General features: G+C 52.1%; 1 protein-coding gene across 1 annotated transcript; it reads left to right on the top strand.

Moving 5' to 3' along the window:
• The first annotated feature begins 218 nt into the window (after positions 1-218).
• URAD (ureidoimidazoline (2-oxo-4-hydroxy-4-carboxy-5-) decarboxylase) lies at positions 219-8,269 on the top strand. Its single transcript, XM_004435286.3, has 2 exons — positions 219-396; positions 7,923-8,269. Exons 1-2 carry the CDS (start codon positions 222-224, stop codon positions 8,267-8,269), a joined length of 522 nt encoding a protein of 173 aa, XP_004435343.1. The 5' UTR covers positions 219-221.
• The last annotated feature ends 7,766 nt before the right edge of the window (positions 8,270-16,035 follow it).

The raw sequence follows: 16,035 nt of genomic DNA on the forward strand, positions 1-16,035 counted from the left end.
GCAGAGATCTCGCTCCCTGGATTTGGACCTTAAGCCTGTGTTTGTTCATTACACAAGTATTCTGGGTCTGCTTCTCCCAGAGGCATTTTAAAACATGCCAAGCTGCTGTTGCATAAAAAACAAGCTTGGGTGTTCAGCAAATATAACCTGGTGAGCAGACCCGGTGTCACTCACTCACCGAGAGGGGAGCCGGCGTCTGCTGCCTCTGTTGAATACAAGCAATGGACATGGAGAAGGTCAACTCTATGGACTTTGGAGAATTTGTGGATGTGTTTGGGAATGTCATTGAGAGATGTCCTCTGATTGCAGCCGCTGTCTGGTCCCAGAGGCCGTTTTCTGACTTGGAAGATTTAGAGAAGCACTTTTTCGCGTTGATTGATGCTCTTCCGCAGTCAGGTGAGGCTCCAGTATTAGACACTGGGATTCTCTGCAGAGGGATTCCAAACATGCTTATCAAAATATTTTGAGACATGTTAGCCTGCTTGCTTATAACTGATACATTTATTTAGCTATTTTTATCGTAAGGTTCAGTAGTTTCCTCAGACTTAGTAAACGAGAGTCAAGCACTTACAAGGTGTTAAGCCAAAAGTGGAATGGAAGAACGTATATTGGCTCAGGTCAAGTGGCTGTTAAATATTAAAGCTATGAGGTCACGAGGGCAGAGGAACAGGCGCTGGTCTCCTCGGGCCTCACAGCAGCTCGGAGGCCAAAGGGCAGGCTGAGGGCCCGCCCTCTCTCAGCTGAGTGTGTTCACTTTGGGAATGTCCTGTATGCAAGAGAGGAGACAGCTCGATATCAGAATATCTCAGGAGCCCAGGGGAAAGCAGAAATGGCTGACATTTTTACCAGAAAGGGCCAGTGTGGACCAGAATGCTGAGGAAAGTAAACTCATTCAGATCAGGGACTCCCTGGGGGAGTTTGAGGGAAAAGACGAAAATCCGAAGGAATTCCTCTGGAGAAAGGGAAAGAAATTGTTGATTTCCTCTGGGTAGACAGAGAAAAGGAGGCGCTTCTGGATGTGGGGTGGGAGAGGTGGAGGTGGAGGCTGCCTCCTGGGCCGTCCTCATACTCTTCAGAGAAGCCTCGACGGAGCTGAAGGGACACAGGGTGGGGCCGCCTTCTCAAAGGGCCTTCTACAGGGATCTGGGGCCGGAGGGAGAACTGCCCCTCTCTTCTCTTCCATAATGAGGCCAACACATAGATGTCTTGCTTTGAATCCAGGGCTTTGACATCAGGATGGTTTCTGATTGTCAGATGAACGTGTCCCAAATAAGGATCTCATTTTAGGCACCTCTAGGAAGAGTGGAGGACGGTGTTATAAAAGCAAACTGACAGAAATGTGGGGGCCACGTTAACACTCGCTCACTTCTCAGGGCCTCCAGCTTGGCTGGGCTCTGCCACAGGGGCAGCTGGCAGACCTGAGCCTTCTGACTGACGACTCACAGGCACAGCCAGCCCCTGCTCCACGAGGGAGGCGTCTCAGGCTGCCAGCCCAAAGCCTGCAGAGCAAGCTGGAGCCAGCAAGAGGCCCGGGAGCCCGTGGTCAAAATGTCTGACAGGAAAATGGAAGAGGCCCAATGGAAGCCTGCTAAGCCAGAGGGGAAATAATTGTTAAAGGGTGTGAATGCCTTCTGAATGACATTTTTCTCTATGGGATGAGGGGGGAGGAAAATCCCATGATCTGTCTCAATCCCCAAAGGGGTGGTGGGGCTGGGGAGGGAATATATTGAGAGAAAGCTATGACAGCATGGATAATTTAAACCTAGCATTCATTGGTTTATCTAGTTATTCAACAAACATTTATTTGGGGTTACTCCATGCCAGGAACTTAGATAATAAAATAAAAATTTCCCTATTTCTGTCTTTCCCACCAGCAGTCGCCCCAACAAGTTTGACCAGAAGTTCTAGTTAAAGTTGGTTAAGGCCTAGTTAAGGTTAAATCCAATCACAGTCCTGAGCAAAGTGGGATTTGGGGCAGGATAGGCTTGTATTTGATCCCCCTCCAAACTTGATGGAACCTTTGTGTTCTGGCCAGTGTCAGAATCCTACGTTACTCAGGGAATAGAATATTGGGACTTAATAAAGGTTTGCTTAATGAATGAATTTGTTCCTTAGATGACTTTGAAAGATGACAGATCCTGGTATTACCCCTTCCCCACACATTTTAACTGGGGTGACTTTAGTGGCAGGTATGTGGGACAAAATGACTGGAGAGAGTTCGGGCCACCTGCACAGTTGTTTGCTTCTGAGCTAGGCACACTTCTCTGAAGGGGCCTCCCTGCTGGTAGGGCCTGCTTCTCAGCCCTATGCTGGTGTCCATGCTTCTCTTAGACAGGCAGCTGGGAGCAGAGCCTCACCGCTGTCTGAGGGGTTGTTCCATAGCTAATCACTTTAATGACATTAGCTAGGTGATGTTAGCAATAGGAATAATGATAACAGTAGCTAAAATGTATTTAACCCTTACTGTTGGTGTGTTTGAGGCACTTTTCCAAACACTTTGCATTTGTTAACTCATTTAATCCTCATAATAATCCTATAAAACAAGCATTGTCATTATTATCTCCATTTTACAGATGAGGAAACTGAGGACCAGAGAGATTTAAGTAACTTGATCAGGGATACACAGCTAGAAAGTGGCAGAACTGGGATTCAAACCCTGATAGTCAACGCAACAGCTTTTGAAGGATTTTCCAGAGAATTAGAAGTAAAGTCTAGAAACAACTTCTAGGGGTTTCATTTATTCATTTGCTAATTTATTCAGTTAACATTAATGCTTGATGTCCCAGATCCTATGTTTGGTTGTTTAAGTAATCAAATAAAATGGCATTTACTGCATAGTCTAACTTTGCTCCTTGGATAGTAAAGAACAAACTGGGTGTAATGGAGCCTTTGAATCCTGAAAGTAAAAAGTTCCTAAAACTTAAAGAGCTGTTCAGGATGTGGGTATGGATTTGTTTTGAACGATGATCTAAGAAAACCCTCTACCATTAACAGAAAACTGAAAATCCTGTTTCTAGAGGAAACCTAGGCAGAGGATCCATGTTGGTTATGCCATGATGACCATTGGCCAGTAGGTGGCAGTCCAGGATTAACATTCAGCTCCTGCACTGCTTGGCAAAGAGCCCTTTCCAGACAATTAGTTCCTGGTTTCCAGGCAAGGGGAGTGGCACTAGTAAAAGCAAGAAGGTTGAAACACACCCCACACACATACACACACCACACACACACACACACCACACGCATACACCAAACACACACACACGCCACTCACCACACACACACCCACACACACCCACCCACACACACACACACACATACACACACACGGCCAACAACAAACCAATTCAGCACTGACGTGTTAAAAATAAAAGAGCAAAAGAACTGTCATAACGGAGTTAATCATGCATCCCGTTGTGGCATTTCAGAATGGCAATAACGCCATAATTCATTATTTAATACTTATTTCAGAACATAGTTGTTGAATAAATGAATGAGTTAGGTACTAATAATTCCCTTAAATGCAGGCTATAATGTATTTAGATGAGGCTATTAAAATGTGTTTAGTCAAAAATATATCACCCTCCTTCCCAAGAGTGACGTGTTGGTCAGTAAATACCTATCGATTGCCCACTCTACTCCAGGAACTGTCCTGGGCACTGGGGATAGAGCAGCGAACAAGCCAAGTCCCTGACTTCAAGGAGTTTACATTCTAGTGAAGGCAGACAGGATTAACTTAAATAAATAAGATAATTTCAGATTTTAGAAACTATTAGAAGAAAATAGGTAATATTGTAGAAAATATGTAATAAAAGCAGTCTTTCTTAGTAAGTGACATTTGAGTTTAAAACCAAAAGAGGAGAAGGAAGTAGTCAAAGATCTAGCAGAAGGCCACTCTAAGAAAAGGAAACTGAGACTTTGGACATTTTAGAGGCACAGAAAGACCAAGGTGGTTGGAGAATAGTGAAGAGTGGAAGGATACGAACAAAGAGAGGTCGGGAGAGTGGTGGTTGTAGTAGTAACAGAGAGAAGTGATGGTCGTTTGGACAAATGTTGGAGCAGGAGAGACGCAGAGATGTGGCTGGATTCTCAAAATAGATTTTAGAGTTAGAGCTAACAGGTTTTTTTGATGGATTTGTTGGGGGAAGGCAAGTCAGAAACAAAGAGAAATTAAGGATAACTCCTAAGTTTTTAGTCTGAGCAACTGGGTGGGTGGTGGTGCTGTTTTCTACAATGAGGAAGACTTTAGAATTGAGAGGACAGGAAGGAGAATGGGGGCTCATTAAGGCTGAGATGCCTAATAATCATCCAAGTGAAAGTATTGAGCGTTCAGCTGTTTCTTCATAACGAAGGAACTCAGTGGAAAGCTGTGGGCTAGACTAGACCATGGTGTCATCAAAGAATTGATGACATTTAAAGCCATGGGACTAGAGGAGAACACTTAGGGCATCAGTGTAAATACAGAAGGGAAGAGATGTGAGTATTGAATCCTAGGGTACTTCAGTGTTAGTGATCTGGCAAAGCAAGAACCATGATGAAAGCAGGGAAGCTTTGCTAATCTTCCAAGGAGAGGGGGCCAACCATGTGACGTGCTCCCAAGAGATTGAGAGAGGAGGATGGAGCACCGGTTACTGGGCTTGGGCAAAATGTCCATCGTCTCTGACCTTGAGGAGCACAGATTGGTTGGTGGGTGAGGCTGAAAGCTTGATAGAGTGAAGCTGGAATGGGAGGTGAGGAAGGGAGACACTGGGTAGACAACTCCTTTGAGGAGTTTTCCTGTAGGGAGGAGCGGAGACAAAGGGAGACACTAGAGGACAATAGGGAATTAAGGGAGGGTGTGAATTTTGTTTACGGGATGAGTAATTCTAAGGTACATTTGTGGGTTGATGAAGATAAGCAGTGGTGGGGGAGAGAAATTTGAAATTGTGGTCTTTGAGATGGAAAGGGGCTGGCTTCAAGAACACATGTGGAGAGCTTGGTCTTCGACAGGAGGGACAGATGATCCATTGTACCAGAAGCACACTAGTTGGTACAGATGTAGGGACACTGGTGGACTGTAATGGGGTTCTAGGCCAATTGTCTGCTCTTCAGTGGCCACCATTGCCTGCCCTGTTCTTCTCCTATTGAATCGAGTGTCAGCTCTGTGCCGGGAACTCTTCTGGGTGCAAAGATTCATGACTTGTGGTGGCAGCAAATAATGTCCACACATATCTCTAGATGGGACATGCCAATGGCACAGGCAGTAGCTCTAAGATTTTAGGAAAGACTGAAGAACAGGCAGCATTGAAATGGCCCTGGGAATCATGGGATGTCTGACCTGGCCAGCGCTTGGGCATTTCAGGTGGGAGGACCCAACAAGACTGGAGGCGGGGAGGTGGGAAGTCCGCCCGAAGACTCCAGCCTCCTGCGAGGGTTTAAGGGCAGGCTGGGAGTGCCTTTTGGAAGCAGCACTGGATGGGGAACTAGGGCTTTGCTGCAGGCCAGTGGGGCCGGGTCAGCGTCACCCTGGGCAGTACTGAAGGGGGCAGTGGTTTGGGGCAATAAAGATAGAGTCTTTGGCTGGATGGGATCAGGTTCTATTGCTTCCCTCCACCAGGCTCCCTGCACCTTTTTCTTTTTATCTGCAGCTGAGGGTGTGTGTGAGCGCGTGTGCGTGTGTGTTTAAATTCCAGTTCCTCTGTTTTAGTCTCTTTTCTTCTCTTTGCTCTGCCCTTTCCTCGGCCTCCCTTCTTTCCCTTTACCTCTCTCCTCCCCGCACACAGTGGAAAACACACGCTCAATCCTAGGCAAACATTAACCCCAGGCGATGTTTTCAAGAGGGGAGACAAACTCAGGGGAGTGAGAACTGAGCGGCAAGGGCAAGAAGGAAAGAGGCAGGTCTGGGGCGCAGGGAGCCCAGTGGGGCGGTAGGGGGGCAGACGTACCCCGCGCTAGGGTCTCCCACCGGTAACTACTTCCTTCCAAGCTCGTGCTGGGCCTCTAGAGAGTCAGAAATTGGGCGAAGGGAAGCCGAGAGAGAGGGAATCCTGTGAGAAGACTGAGTCTCGGCCCCCCTCGCCTCGAGGCTGCTTTGAAAATCCGAGTACGCAAAGTAGGGAGCTCCGGCGGTCCTCCCAGGTCCGGACCGAAGGGCGGTCCGGGACTCGCGTTGCTCCCACTCCCCAGCCGCGGTCGTTCGCGGGGCTCAGGGCTGAGTGGGCGCGGGGCGGATTCGGGCGCGGCTCCGCGTCAGGCCTGGCAAGCGGCCGCTCGGCACAGCCAACCCCCGGCCCAGGGCTGGGGGGCCCCCTGCGAGGGAATTTCACACCCACCACCTACATTTTCGCACCACCCGGGCAGGGCTGGACGCAGGAAACGGGAAAGAACCACCTCATGTTTGTAGTGCCCCGGGGACAGGGCCCATGAGACTGGTTTTGAAACAGTGGTGTTACAGAGATGGGATTATTGGTGACACGAGTTTCGTTTTAAACTCCCTTTAACTTTGTAGGAGCAGCCAGTGCCTGTGATTTGGAGTCCAGGATCCAGGCACAGTCAGCTGTTGGCTAAGTGACCTTGCACAGGTCACCTAATCCTTTCTGAGCCTCCATTGAATCCTCTCAGATGTTCTGCCCAGTTCTCCCTACTTCTCAGGACACTGGTCTATGGGTTACATGGCACAATCCCAATCATCCTTTGAGTAAGGGGAGGCTTATACCACAATTAGAGGGGGTTTTAAATTATCCCCCCCAACAGAGCCCAATGCCTATTCCCAGCCTCGGAGTCAGATGCTTCCAGCCGCACCCACTCCAGTTACACAGAGTTTACTGCAACTAATAATAAAGGCTGTTTATTGAAGATTTGCTAGCATTAGGCGCTGTGTTTTAGGTAACTGAATTGTCTCTGATCCTCACGACTACTCAAGGAGTCAGGTGTCACTGCCCTGGGTGCACGGATTATGGCTCCCTGCTTACCATATCTATCTTGCCCAGCCTGAGGATCTTCTTTTCTCTTTAGGGAGAAGCAGAATGATTGGCCAGGGCTCAGGGAAACCCTGGATTAGGATATTTACAAGCCCAGGGATGATGCCAGGGGTTCCAATTTTAGGCCTAGGAGATTATGAGACGCTATCTTCAAAGAAAACATTCTCTGCGGTCTCTTAGGGACCTACAGTCGGAGGAGGGGAATGAACCTCAGACAGGACGGGTGATGAGTGTGTGCTATTTTCCTGAAAGGGGGAAAGCCACTTTCATTCAGAGGGCTGTGGAATTCCGGCTGGAAATGGGCTTCTTTGCAGTTAATCATCTGCAAGTCTCTTTGGATGCCTGATTCCAGAAGCCCAGAATTCACACTTAGGGTCACAAAATCCTGGGCATTTATTTGTCAAGCACCATGGATGTTATGCCTATGGGCTCTCCCGCCTCTTCTCCTTTGGAACAGAACGAAACCCATTCCGTGGCTTTTGCAGGAAGTCTTCAGGCCCTTGCGTCCGGCACTCTTTGACATCAAAGCCCCTCTGAGAGCAAAGGACTTTGAAAAGATAGAAATGCTCGGGCTTCTTATCGCGTCCCAGCTCCCTCCCGAGCAAGTCGTAAATTCCGAGCCTCAGCGGCCTCTCCCCTCCGCTCTTCTTGCCCCAAGGTCTCAAAGGACAAACTTGTCACTTCCCGCCCCGCCCCTGGGTCCTGGCCGAGGCCGAATGAAGCCGGGACCGAGGGGCGCAAGGTTCGGGACGTGTTTGAGAGGCGGGTGCAATGGGCGCCCCAGCGCCTCCAGGAGACCCCTTGTTGCCCCTCATCACCTCCTGGGGACCCTGCTTCCTGCTCGAAGCTGTCTTTGGGGCGGGGCAGGAGGCCGGGCTCGGCCTGCGCGCAGCCCTCTGCGCCCTGTCCGCGGAGGGGAGCAGGCGCGGTAACCCGCTCCCGCCGTGTGTCTGTGCTTCTCCGCAGGCCAAGAGGGCATCCTGCGCTGCCACCCGGACCTGGCGGGCCGCGAGCTGCAGCGGGGCACGCTCACAGCCGAGTCGCAGCGGGAGCAGAGCGGCGCGGGCCTGACGAGCCTGGGCGCGGACGAGCGGCTCCGGCTGGCCGAGCTCAACGCGCAGTACCGCGCGCGCTTCGGCTTCCCCTTCGTGCTCGCCGCACGCCTCACCGACCCGGCTGCGATGCCGCGCGAGCTAGCTCGCAGGCTGCACTGCCCGCCCGCGCAGGAGCTGCGCACCGCCCTCGGCGAGGTGAAGAAGATCGGCCACTTGCGTCTCGCGGACCTCCTCTGCGTGGACCCCTCGGGGCCGTAGCGGCTGCGCGAGCCTGGGCCCGGGACGCACGTCGGGATGCGCGGGGGCCGCGGTCCGGTGCTGTGCGCCCGGGGCTGGAGGTTGTCGCAAGCCTGGAACAGCGTCCACACAATCGCACAAACGAAGGGGAGAATTGAGGCAATCATACGAATAACGAGCCCTTTTGTTCACCCACCCACACGTGCACGCTTTGCCAAAATATCTATATAGTTTCGTGCTTTGCCCCCGATTTATCCAGCTCACTGCTTCAATTCTTCACTCACTTTGCAGCCCGTTGACACTACCAGCCTTTGTGGATTCCAAAGCGCTTATCCAGGCTTGTTGGCTCCCCACCCTCTCCTGCTAAGCCTGAGTTGCAAAGCAAAGCGGACGGAAAAGGAATCTTTTATTTCACAGCGGTTTGCCTATTTTTCTTCTCCCACCTCATTTGCTGCACCCGCCATCTACATGTGAGCGGAAGCGGCTTTCTCACTCGGGGGCTTCTACAGGAGCCGAGCGACGAAAGCAAAGCGCTGGTCTTGGGCCGCGGCGCCGGGGAAGCCGCGTGTGGGGGACGGTGGGCCGGACAGAGCCCCAGGATGGGCCAGCGTTGGGAAGCGCCCCGTGGGGGCAGGCAGAGTAGCTGCTACAGGTGCTCCGAAGAGACGGGTGGGCGTGGGGGCGTCTCCAAGTTGGACCAGCCTGAAGTCAGGGGCGGCGGCCTCCCGTCTCTCCCAGAGGTCGGTCCATGAGAGTTGGCTCCTCAGAACCTCAGACTGCCCCGGGAAACCCATCAGTTATTTAAAAAATAAAAAATAATGCTCATTGAGTAGTGCTGGATATTGTAGCCCCCGGGGGATGAAAATGGGACCCCATTTCATGGGACCCGCTGTTAAAGCGGGTAATGAAGGAAAGTCGGTGCCCATAGAAATCTTTTGGGCTAGAGTAGGCCGGCTCTGGGGAGCTTGTCAACCCTGGGGCTCCAGAACCTTAGTGGACTGGGCAGCTCCCTGCCCTGGTGGCCAGAATGTCCCCTCATCCAGGAGGAGCCCATCACATTCTCTCTCAGCCACATAGACTGGAAAGTCTAGGACCCAACAGATACGACTTAGGCTTCTGTTGGCAAAGGAGAAACAAGCCATTCGTTGTCTCCTCAGTGCAGAGTAAGAGGTGAAGACAGAGCTGGCCCTTTTGAAGACAAGAACCTCCATTAGTGACCAACCTGGGTCTGGGTTAGCAGCAGCAACAGCAGCAAGAAAACCTTTCAGTGAAAAGCTGTGTGGTCGCCCCTTGGCTGGGGGCTGAATTCCATAGAAAGAAGCCACTGTGGCAGCACCAGGAATTTTAATCAAGGAACTTCGCTTCTCTTTCCCTTCTTACAGGTGTTCCCTGCTAGTGGTAAGGGTGAAGGCCAGAAGCTGGGTGGGGGGAGGTAGGTGGGAGTGCCAGGGAGATGAGCTGTGGCCACCAGAGTCCCTGTAGACCGCAGCCAGGGCCTCCTCTGCCTGGGCCTGGGCCAGATGCCTTCTCTGGGTGTAGGAGCACCAGGTGCAAGCCACAAAGGGAGCTCGATGACTCAATTTCTGTGCTCTGGAACCCCGAGGCAATGGTGGGGCCCTTGGGCCTGGAGCTAGACGCCTGTCTCCCTCTAGTCAGGGTAACTTGGGGGCTTTCCTGACACACAAGAAACCTGCTGCTTGGTAAAGAGGGTGTTCTGGCCCAGGATACAAGTGCCACAGGCTGGGTGGGAGACTCAGAATAATGCACTATATTCAAGGCACCCTGTCCAACCCTGGAGTGAGTCCAGGTCTTAGACAGATGGGCCACAAAATGCAGAGTCTGGGCTCTTTATGTAAATGTGCTCAACCTAGGAAATGTGCTCAATCGGCAGGAATCCCCAGGGCGAAGAATCTCGGCGGTATTTTTAGGAGTGTAGATGTGATCTGGACGTCTCCAATTACGCAGTTACATTTCAACGGTTCAAAGCGTGTCGGGGAAATTGTTTATTTCTGCAGGTGAGGGTACGGGTGGGGGAAGACGCTGGGTCCGCCCCTTCAAAGGAGCTGGGGGGTGAGGGGAGAGGAAGAGCTGGTTGCGCAGCGCCTGTTCCGTAGATGCCTGAGCACTTGCAGCCGCGAGGCCGGGCGCGGGACGTGGACGCCAGGCTGGGAGGGGCCCTGGCAAAAGCTGCTGGTTCTTGCTTTCTTCTTCGGTAGCCAAGAAGCGGAGGCCGTTCCTCGCGCCGGAGGCTCACCTGTGGCTGCCGAGGTCTGGCAAGGCAGATTTCTCCGGCCACATTTTGGCTCAAATAGCGACACGCCCTGGGCTTCTGCCAGCCTCGGCCTGGCGGAGACGTTTTCTCGTTTCCACGCGCCAGTGCGCAGGATGCGGGAGACAAACCCCGACAACAGGGACCGCGGCCGCCGAGTTGGACCTCAGCGTGCGCACCAGCCCCGGCGGCGGGGTGGCCCGGAGGGCGCCCAGCGAGCGTCGGGGCGCGCAGAATTGGTTGGTGCAGGTTCCAGGGTGAATAATTAATACTTTGCTTACTAATTCGTTAAAAAGCACAATGGCAACGCTAAGAAGAGTTGGAGGTCATAGAGCTGATTTCAGTTTCCATCACCCTTCAACCTCTCCATGCACACTCCTTTCCGAGGTGGGGGGCTGCTTGGCCGTATTTCACTTCCGCTTAAAATGTCCAAGCCCAGCCTGGCAAGTGCTCTGAGTAAAGGGACCCCAGAGCGCTCCCGCTAGGAATTCACGAGCCCAATCCCAGCGAGGCGTTTACCTATGTAACCGGGAAACTGAATGGAGGCCTTCTTTTATTTATCCAGAAAGGTAGGCTTTTTGGTCTGGGTGTCCAAAAGATGTCCAAGGACACCGATACGGGAAGAAGGGAAGGGGAAAAAGACAACAGGATTTCTTTGCATAATCTTTATTCATTTTAAATTTGACAGATTTCCAGAGATCAGCCACAGGATATTGGTGATTCTGATTCAAAACAGAGAAGAGCTCTTTTCAGAAAGTATTTCCTGTGGGACAAAAGCAGATGGATACCTTCTTTGGCCATTGGAGAAAAGTCTGGGATGGAATTTATGGAAAATTCACCATTCAATAAACTAATAAACCACAGTTAGCAGGTGCTTGTGAAAAGGAGAAATAGGATGTGGAAAGTAGTCAGAGCTGTCACCACAGCAGAGTCTGATTGTTCTGGCACTATTTGGTGTGTGGCGTGGGGGTGGAGAGTTTGGATTCCAGGAATCATGCTAGCATGCTAGTGGGTTTTGTGTTGGGGAGGCAGTGTTTCCAGGGTGGCACCAGCAGCCTTAGTAATAATTAACATCTGTACAGAGTGCTGTGGGTTGCAAAGAATGCACCTGTAGTGGCTCATTTAATTTTAGTTACTGGAATAGCTGGCTGTGCAACCTTAGGAAAGTCACCCAACTTCTCTGGGCCTCAGATTTCTCCCTTGTAAAATGGAAAGGCTACATAGATACTAAGTCCATGTCTCCTCTCTGGGGAGAGTAGATTCCCAGTGGGCCTAGTGACTCAAGGAGAGCTGACCCTCTATCTAAATGAGCCCCTTCCCTCAGCCACATAAATCCTATTGTGTAGGGCTTCCTAGGAACATATTTTCATGTGATAAACAAAGGTCACTCCAGGCATGAGATGTTGGTGAGTAAATAAATGGTAACTGAAGGTCCTCCACGTCAAAGCCACAGGATAACATTTAGCTGTTGCTGGTCTGAGAGCCTGGTTCTCCCCAGCATCAAAGGTTTTCCTTTGGGGTGAGACCCGAAGTCCCTCCCCGTCCGGGCTTTAAATCAGTCTCTGTGCTCATCCATTCCACAGAATTAGAGTGCATTATACAGTACCAACACGATGTCCACAGACTAATTTCAGAAGAAAGGAAGAAAATGGGCAACCACCATTTATTTCCATAACTTTCACCCAGTGAGCAAAATTCAGATTTCTGCACCTAAATATCACCCCCTCTCCTGAGGCTGTTTAGTTTCCAAGATCTCCTGGCTTTGAGAATATATTTCAGATAGAAGAGCAGGAAAAAAATGTATTCCTAGCCTTGGATCAGAAAGCATGGTGGTCTCTCCACAAGAGAAGCAAGGCCGCTGTCTTCCCCACACTCCTGCTCCCTGGTCTCCAACTAGTAAAGCTCTAGTCCACCAGTCACTTCCCACAAATGCAGCAACTTTCCCTGAGGTAGAGAGGACCAGACACTCCACTAGCTTTCAGGGAAACATTCTTGACTCCACTGGGTGGGGACACATCTGCTCCTGTGTATGAAGCCTGGGCAGCTGTGGGCAGCTGCGGCCCCTCACTGCTGTTCAGGATGAACATGTTGGGCTCCACTGTGGCCGATGGGGCTAAGCAGGCCATGGAGCCTGGGAAGGCCCCACGGAAAGGACACTGCAATCGATTTCCTTTCCATAGATGTTAGCTGAGCGGGGTGTGGCAGGGCAGGGTGGGGTTGTTGGGGTCAAACCACCCATTACTGAGCCTTCCTTTGTGTGGGGGGATGGCTGATTGGGTGCAGTGGCTGAAGAACTCCTTAATTAAGGAGAGACTGAATCGTTTTCCACAGCGCTGTAGATTGCCCAGCTGAACAATTTTATCAGACAAAATTCCCTTCCTTCTCACTCTTCCTTAATTATCCTGGGAATTCAGGTCAGTGAGAGTAAGGGGTTTCCTGTGCAGGGGAGGAGAGGGAGTCTGGAAGGGCTGCACTATTTGGATCATTTCCTTGATCTAAAAGGGATTCAGAAAGTAGACTTGCATGCTAAGGTGGATAGAGACGGCCTGCCCTATCTGGGTTACAAGGGTCACAGGCTCCCCAGTTTCCAGGAGCCACAAATATGGGGGAAAGCAGGGTCCCCCAAGCTGGAGCAAACACTGGGGACCTTTGAGCAGGGAGGGAGCCCTGTCAATGATCTGTGGATTCAAGGAGTGTCTGCCTGGAGGAGCAGCCCTCCCCTTCCGGTGCCTCCTGCTCCCCACCCCTTCTGTGCCCTGCCCTTGCCACCAGCTGAGACCCTGGAAGCCCTGACCCTCTCCGAGGAATGTGGTATGGCCTCCACACTGTCAGTAACAAAGAGACGTCCCTTTGATAACCAGTCGTGGCTGCCCCTCTAGTCTTCCTGACACTTTATTTACCTGTGTCTCTCTCTTCCCACCCTCTCCTGCCCTTAAAACCTGCTCTAGCTCTGGATCCATGGGGTCACAGCCCCAGCCCAACCCCAGCCCCAAGCTTCCCGAACAAGTTTGCCTTCTCCAGAGTGATTTGCTGAAGGCTTCTCTGGCAGGGCAGCCAGTTGAGGACCAGAGGTACTGGCTGGAAGGGATCCTTGGGCAGCAGAGGTGGAGACGACCATCTGAAGTGTTCTTGGCTCACGCCAAAAGGCTCTAAGAAAGCTGCCATGCACCTTGGGTCTAGGAAAGAGAAAGCTCTGCTTGGGGTCCTGACGCAGGTGGCACTTGCATCCTTTGAGGCCACACAGCTGCACCCAGAGGCCAGAGGAGCCGCCCCCTATCCAGAGCAGGCCCCCAGAGGATAGGCGCCTGACAAAGACCTGCCAGAGGGTAAGCCATCAGGACAAAAAGACACTCAGGCTCCCTTCCCATCAGCCACCTTCCACCCTCTTTGACTGCTCTCATCACTCTGCCCCTGCAGGGACCAAGATGGGCCTTCTCTTGGCTGAGAGGGCTACCCGGATGTGAGGGGACAGTCCCACTATGAGGAGCTTGTCCAAGGACATCATTATTGGCTCCTTTCCCCTCGCCAAAAAGCCCAGACCCCAGGACCATAGGTGGGGCCATGCTACGGGCCGGGGGTGCGGGGGTGGGGGGCATTTTTTCACAAAGGAAACCGATTGGTTTTCACCACGATTTCCTATCTCCAGCCCTTGCACCCCAAGTGAGCCCCAGGCTTCCCTGTGGTCTGGTCAGCTCTGGACCTGGCGTGACCCCTGGGGCCAAAGCAACCCTGGCTGCTCCCAAAGCATTTGGGCGGGCAGGCCAGAGCCCTTTCTCCAGGGCAGAGCATAGAGACACAGCTGGAAAACCGGGACAATTAGCCAGCGGCCGGCGGCTGGGCCATAAAAACGCAGGAAGCAGCCACCACAGGGCGGAGGGGATGGCTGTCCCCAATAAAGTGATTGTTCCAAAGAATGCCCACATTCCGAAGACACAGGCTCGAGCCTGGGCCTCAGCTTCCAGAGCTTGGGGCTTCGGAGGGGGTGTGGGGGACGGAAGAGGGATTGTGTCTCCAGGAAGAGGAGGAAGATGTTTGCTAGATCAAAAGTCCGAAGTGCCCACTACTTAACCTCCCACATTCCCACCCCATCAGGACTGCAGACGCCCCACTCCCCCAGTGATTTGCGTTCTGTCATGGGGTTTGCAATTTATTTCCTATTTTAATTCTGGAGAGGTCCGATAACAGCTGTCTGGGCTAGGCCTGGGAGGTCCACATGGAGGATGCGCTCTGGTCTTCCATCTCTTGTGTGCTCAGCTTGCTGCCCCCCACCCGACCCCAATTTTCACCTTCTTCCTTAGGACACGCAAGGCCGGGAGGCCCCAGCCAGCAGGAGGTCCTGTAGCCCGGAGCTAGTTCTGATCTGCTCCAGCTCGGCTTCTCTGCACTTCGCACCTTGTTGGGCGTCATCTGCAAAATGGAGAGGATGACAGCACTAGCTTTGTTCCCAATCCAGGGAAATGTTAGGATCAAGGGAGATAAAGGACACTGGAAAGAGCTCCAGGGATGACAAGATGAAGCGACAAATACCGGAGAGCGCTTGACAATGAGAACCGACAAGTGCAGATCTGGAGGAGAGCGCGAGCGCCCGCTGGTTCCGGGAGCGCTCAAAGCCACCCAGTCAGCCTGCCCAGCCCGCCGGACCGGCCGCTGGGATCCTCAAACCCTAGCCTGGCAGCGCCGTCCGGGCTCGGGGGGAAGGCAGACGGCAACCGCGAGCCCACTCCCTGCGGGCGCAGAACGGAGACGGGCGCGGGCGGGAGCCGAATCCTGTCGCCCCGCGCTCCTCTCGCGGCGGTTGCCGAAACAGGCCGCACAGCACGGGTCCCCACGGCCGCCACTTCCAGCCCCGGGCCCTTTGGACACAGTGCTTCAAAAACCACGGAGGATCCTGTCTCAACCCTTCCCCACTCGTAGATTTTCAGAAGCCGTCATTAGTAACGGCCCGTGGTTCCCTTCCCATCCCCTGGAGATGAAGAACAATTTTCTTCGGAGGATATCTTACTTTGTAAAAGAGAAAGTGTTAAGACGTATAAATACCTAGGTATATATTAGGAGAAATTCTAGGCCCCTTTTCCTTGATTTTTAACCACATATTTAAGTATAATAGACATATAAGTGTAGCTCGCTGGATTTTCACGAACACCACACCGTGCAACGAGCACCCTGCTCAAGAAACAGGACACTACCAGCACTCGACCGATCCCCTCCCGCTCCCTTCCCTCACTGCCCTCCCCTAGCTGGGCTTCCACCACGGTTCCTTGGTTTGTAAAAACTTTTGAGTCTTGAATGTAAGTGCTTAAAAAAATTAATTGCCTTAATTTAACTTAAATCCCAAATGTGAGATGAACTCGGAGATGCAGCTTGAAGCTAGGGTCATACTTTATCTCGTGCGGAGAACGAGTGGCTTCCTTGGGGAAGAAAATAAATGATTAGCGGTGACAGTTGTTCGGCGCGCGCAGTCGTTCTGGCCAGGGGCACAGAGCGGGAAGGGACCGGCCCGTCTCTTCTGGCTCCGCTC

This window comes from Ceratotherium simum, chromosome 10 (assembly GCF_057802395.1).
Source record: "Ceratotherium simum simum isolate JZ-2026a chromosome 10, ASM5780239v1, whole genome shotgun sequence".
Lineage (NCBI taxonomy): Eukaryota > Metazoa > Chordata > Mammalia > Perissodactyla > Rhinocerotidae > Ceratotherium > Ceratotherium simum.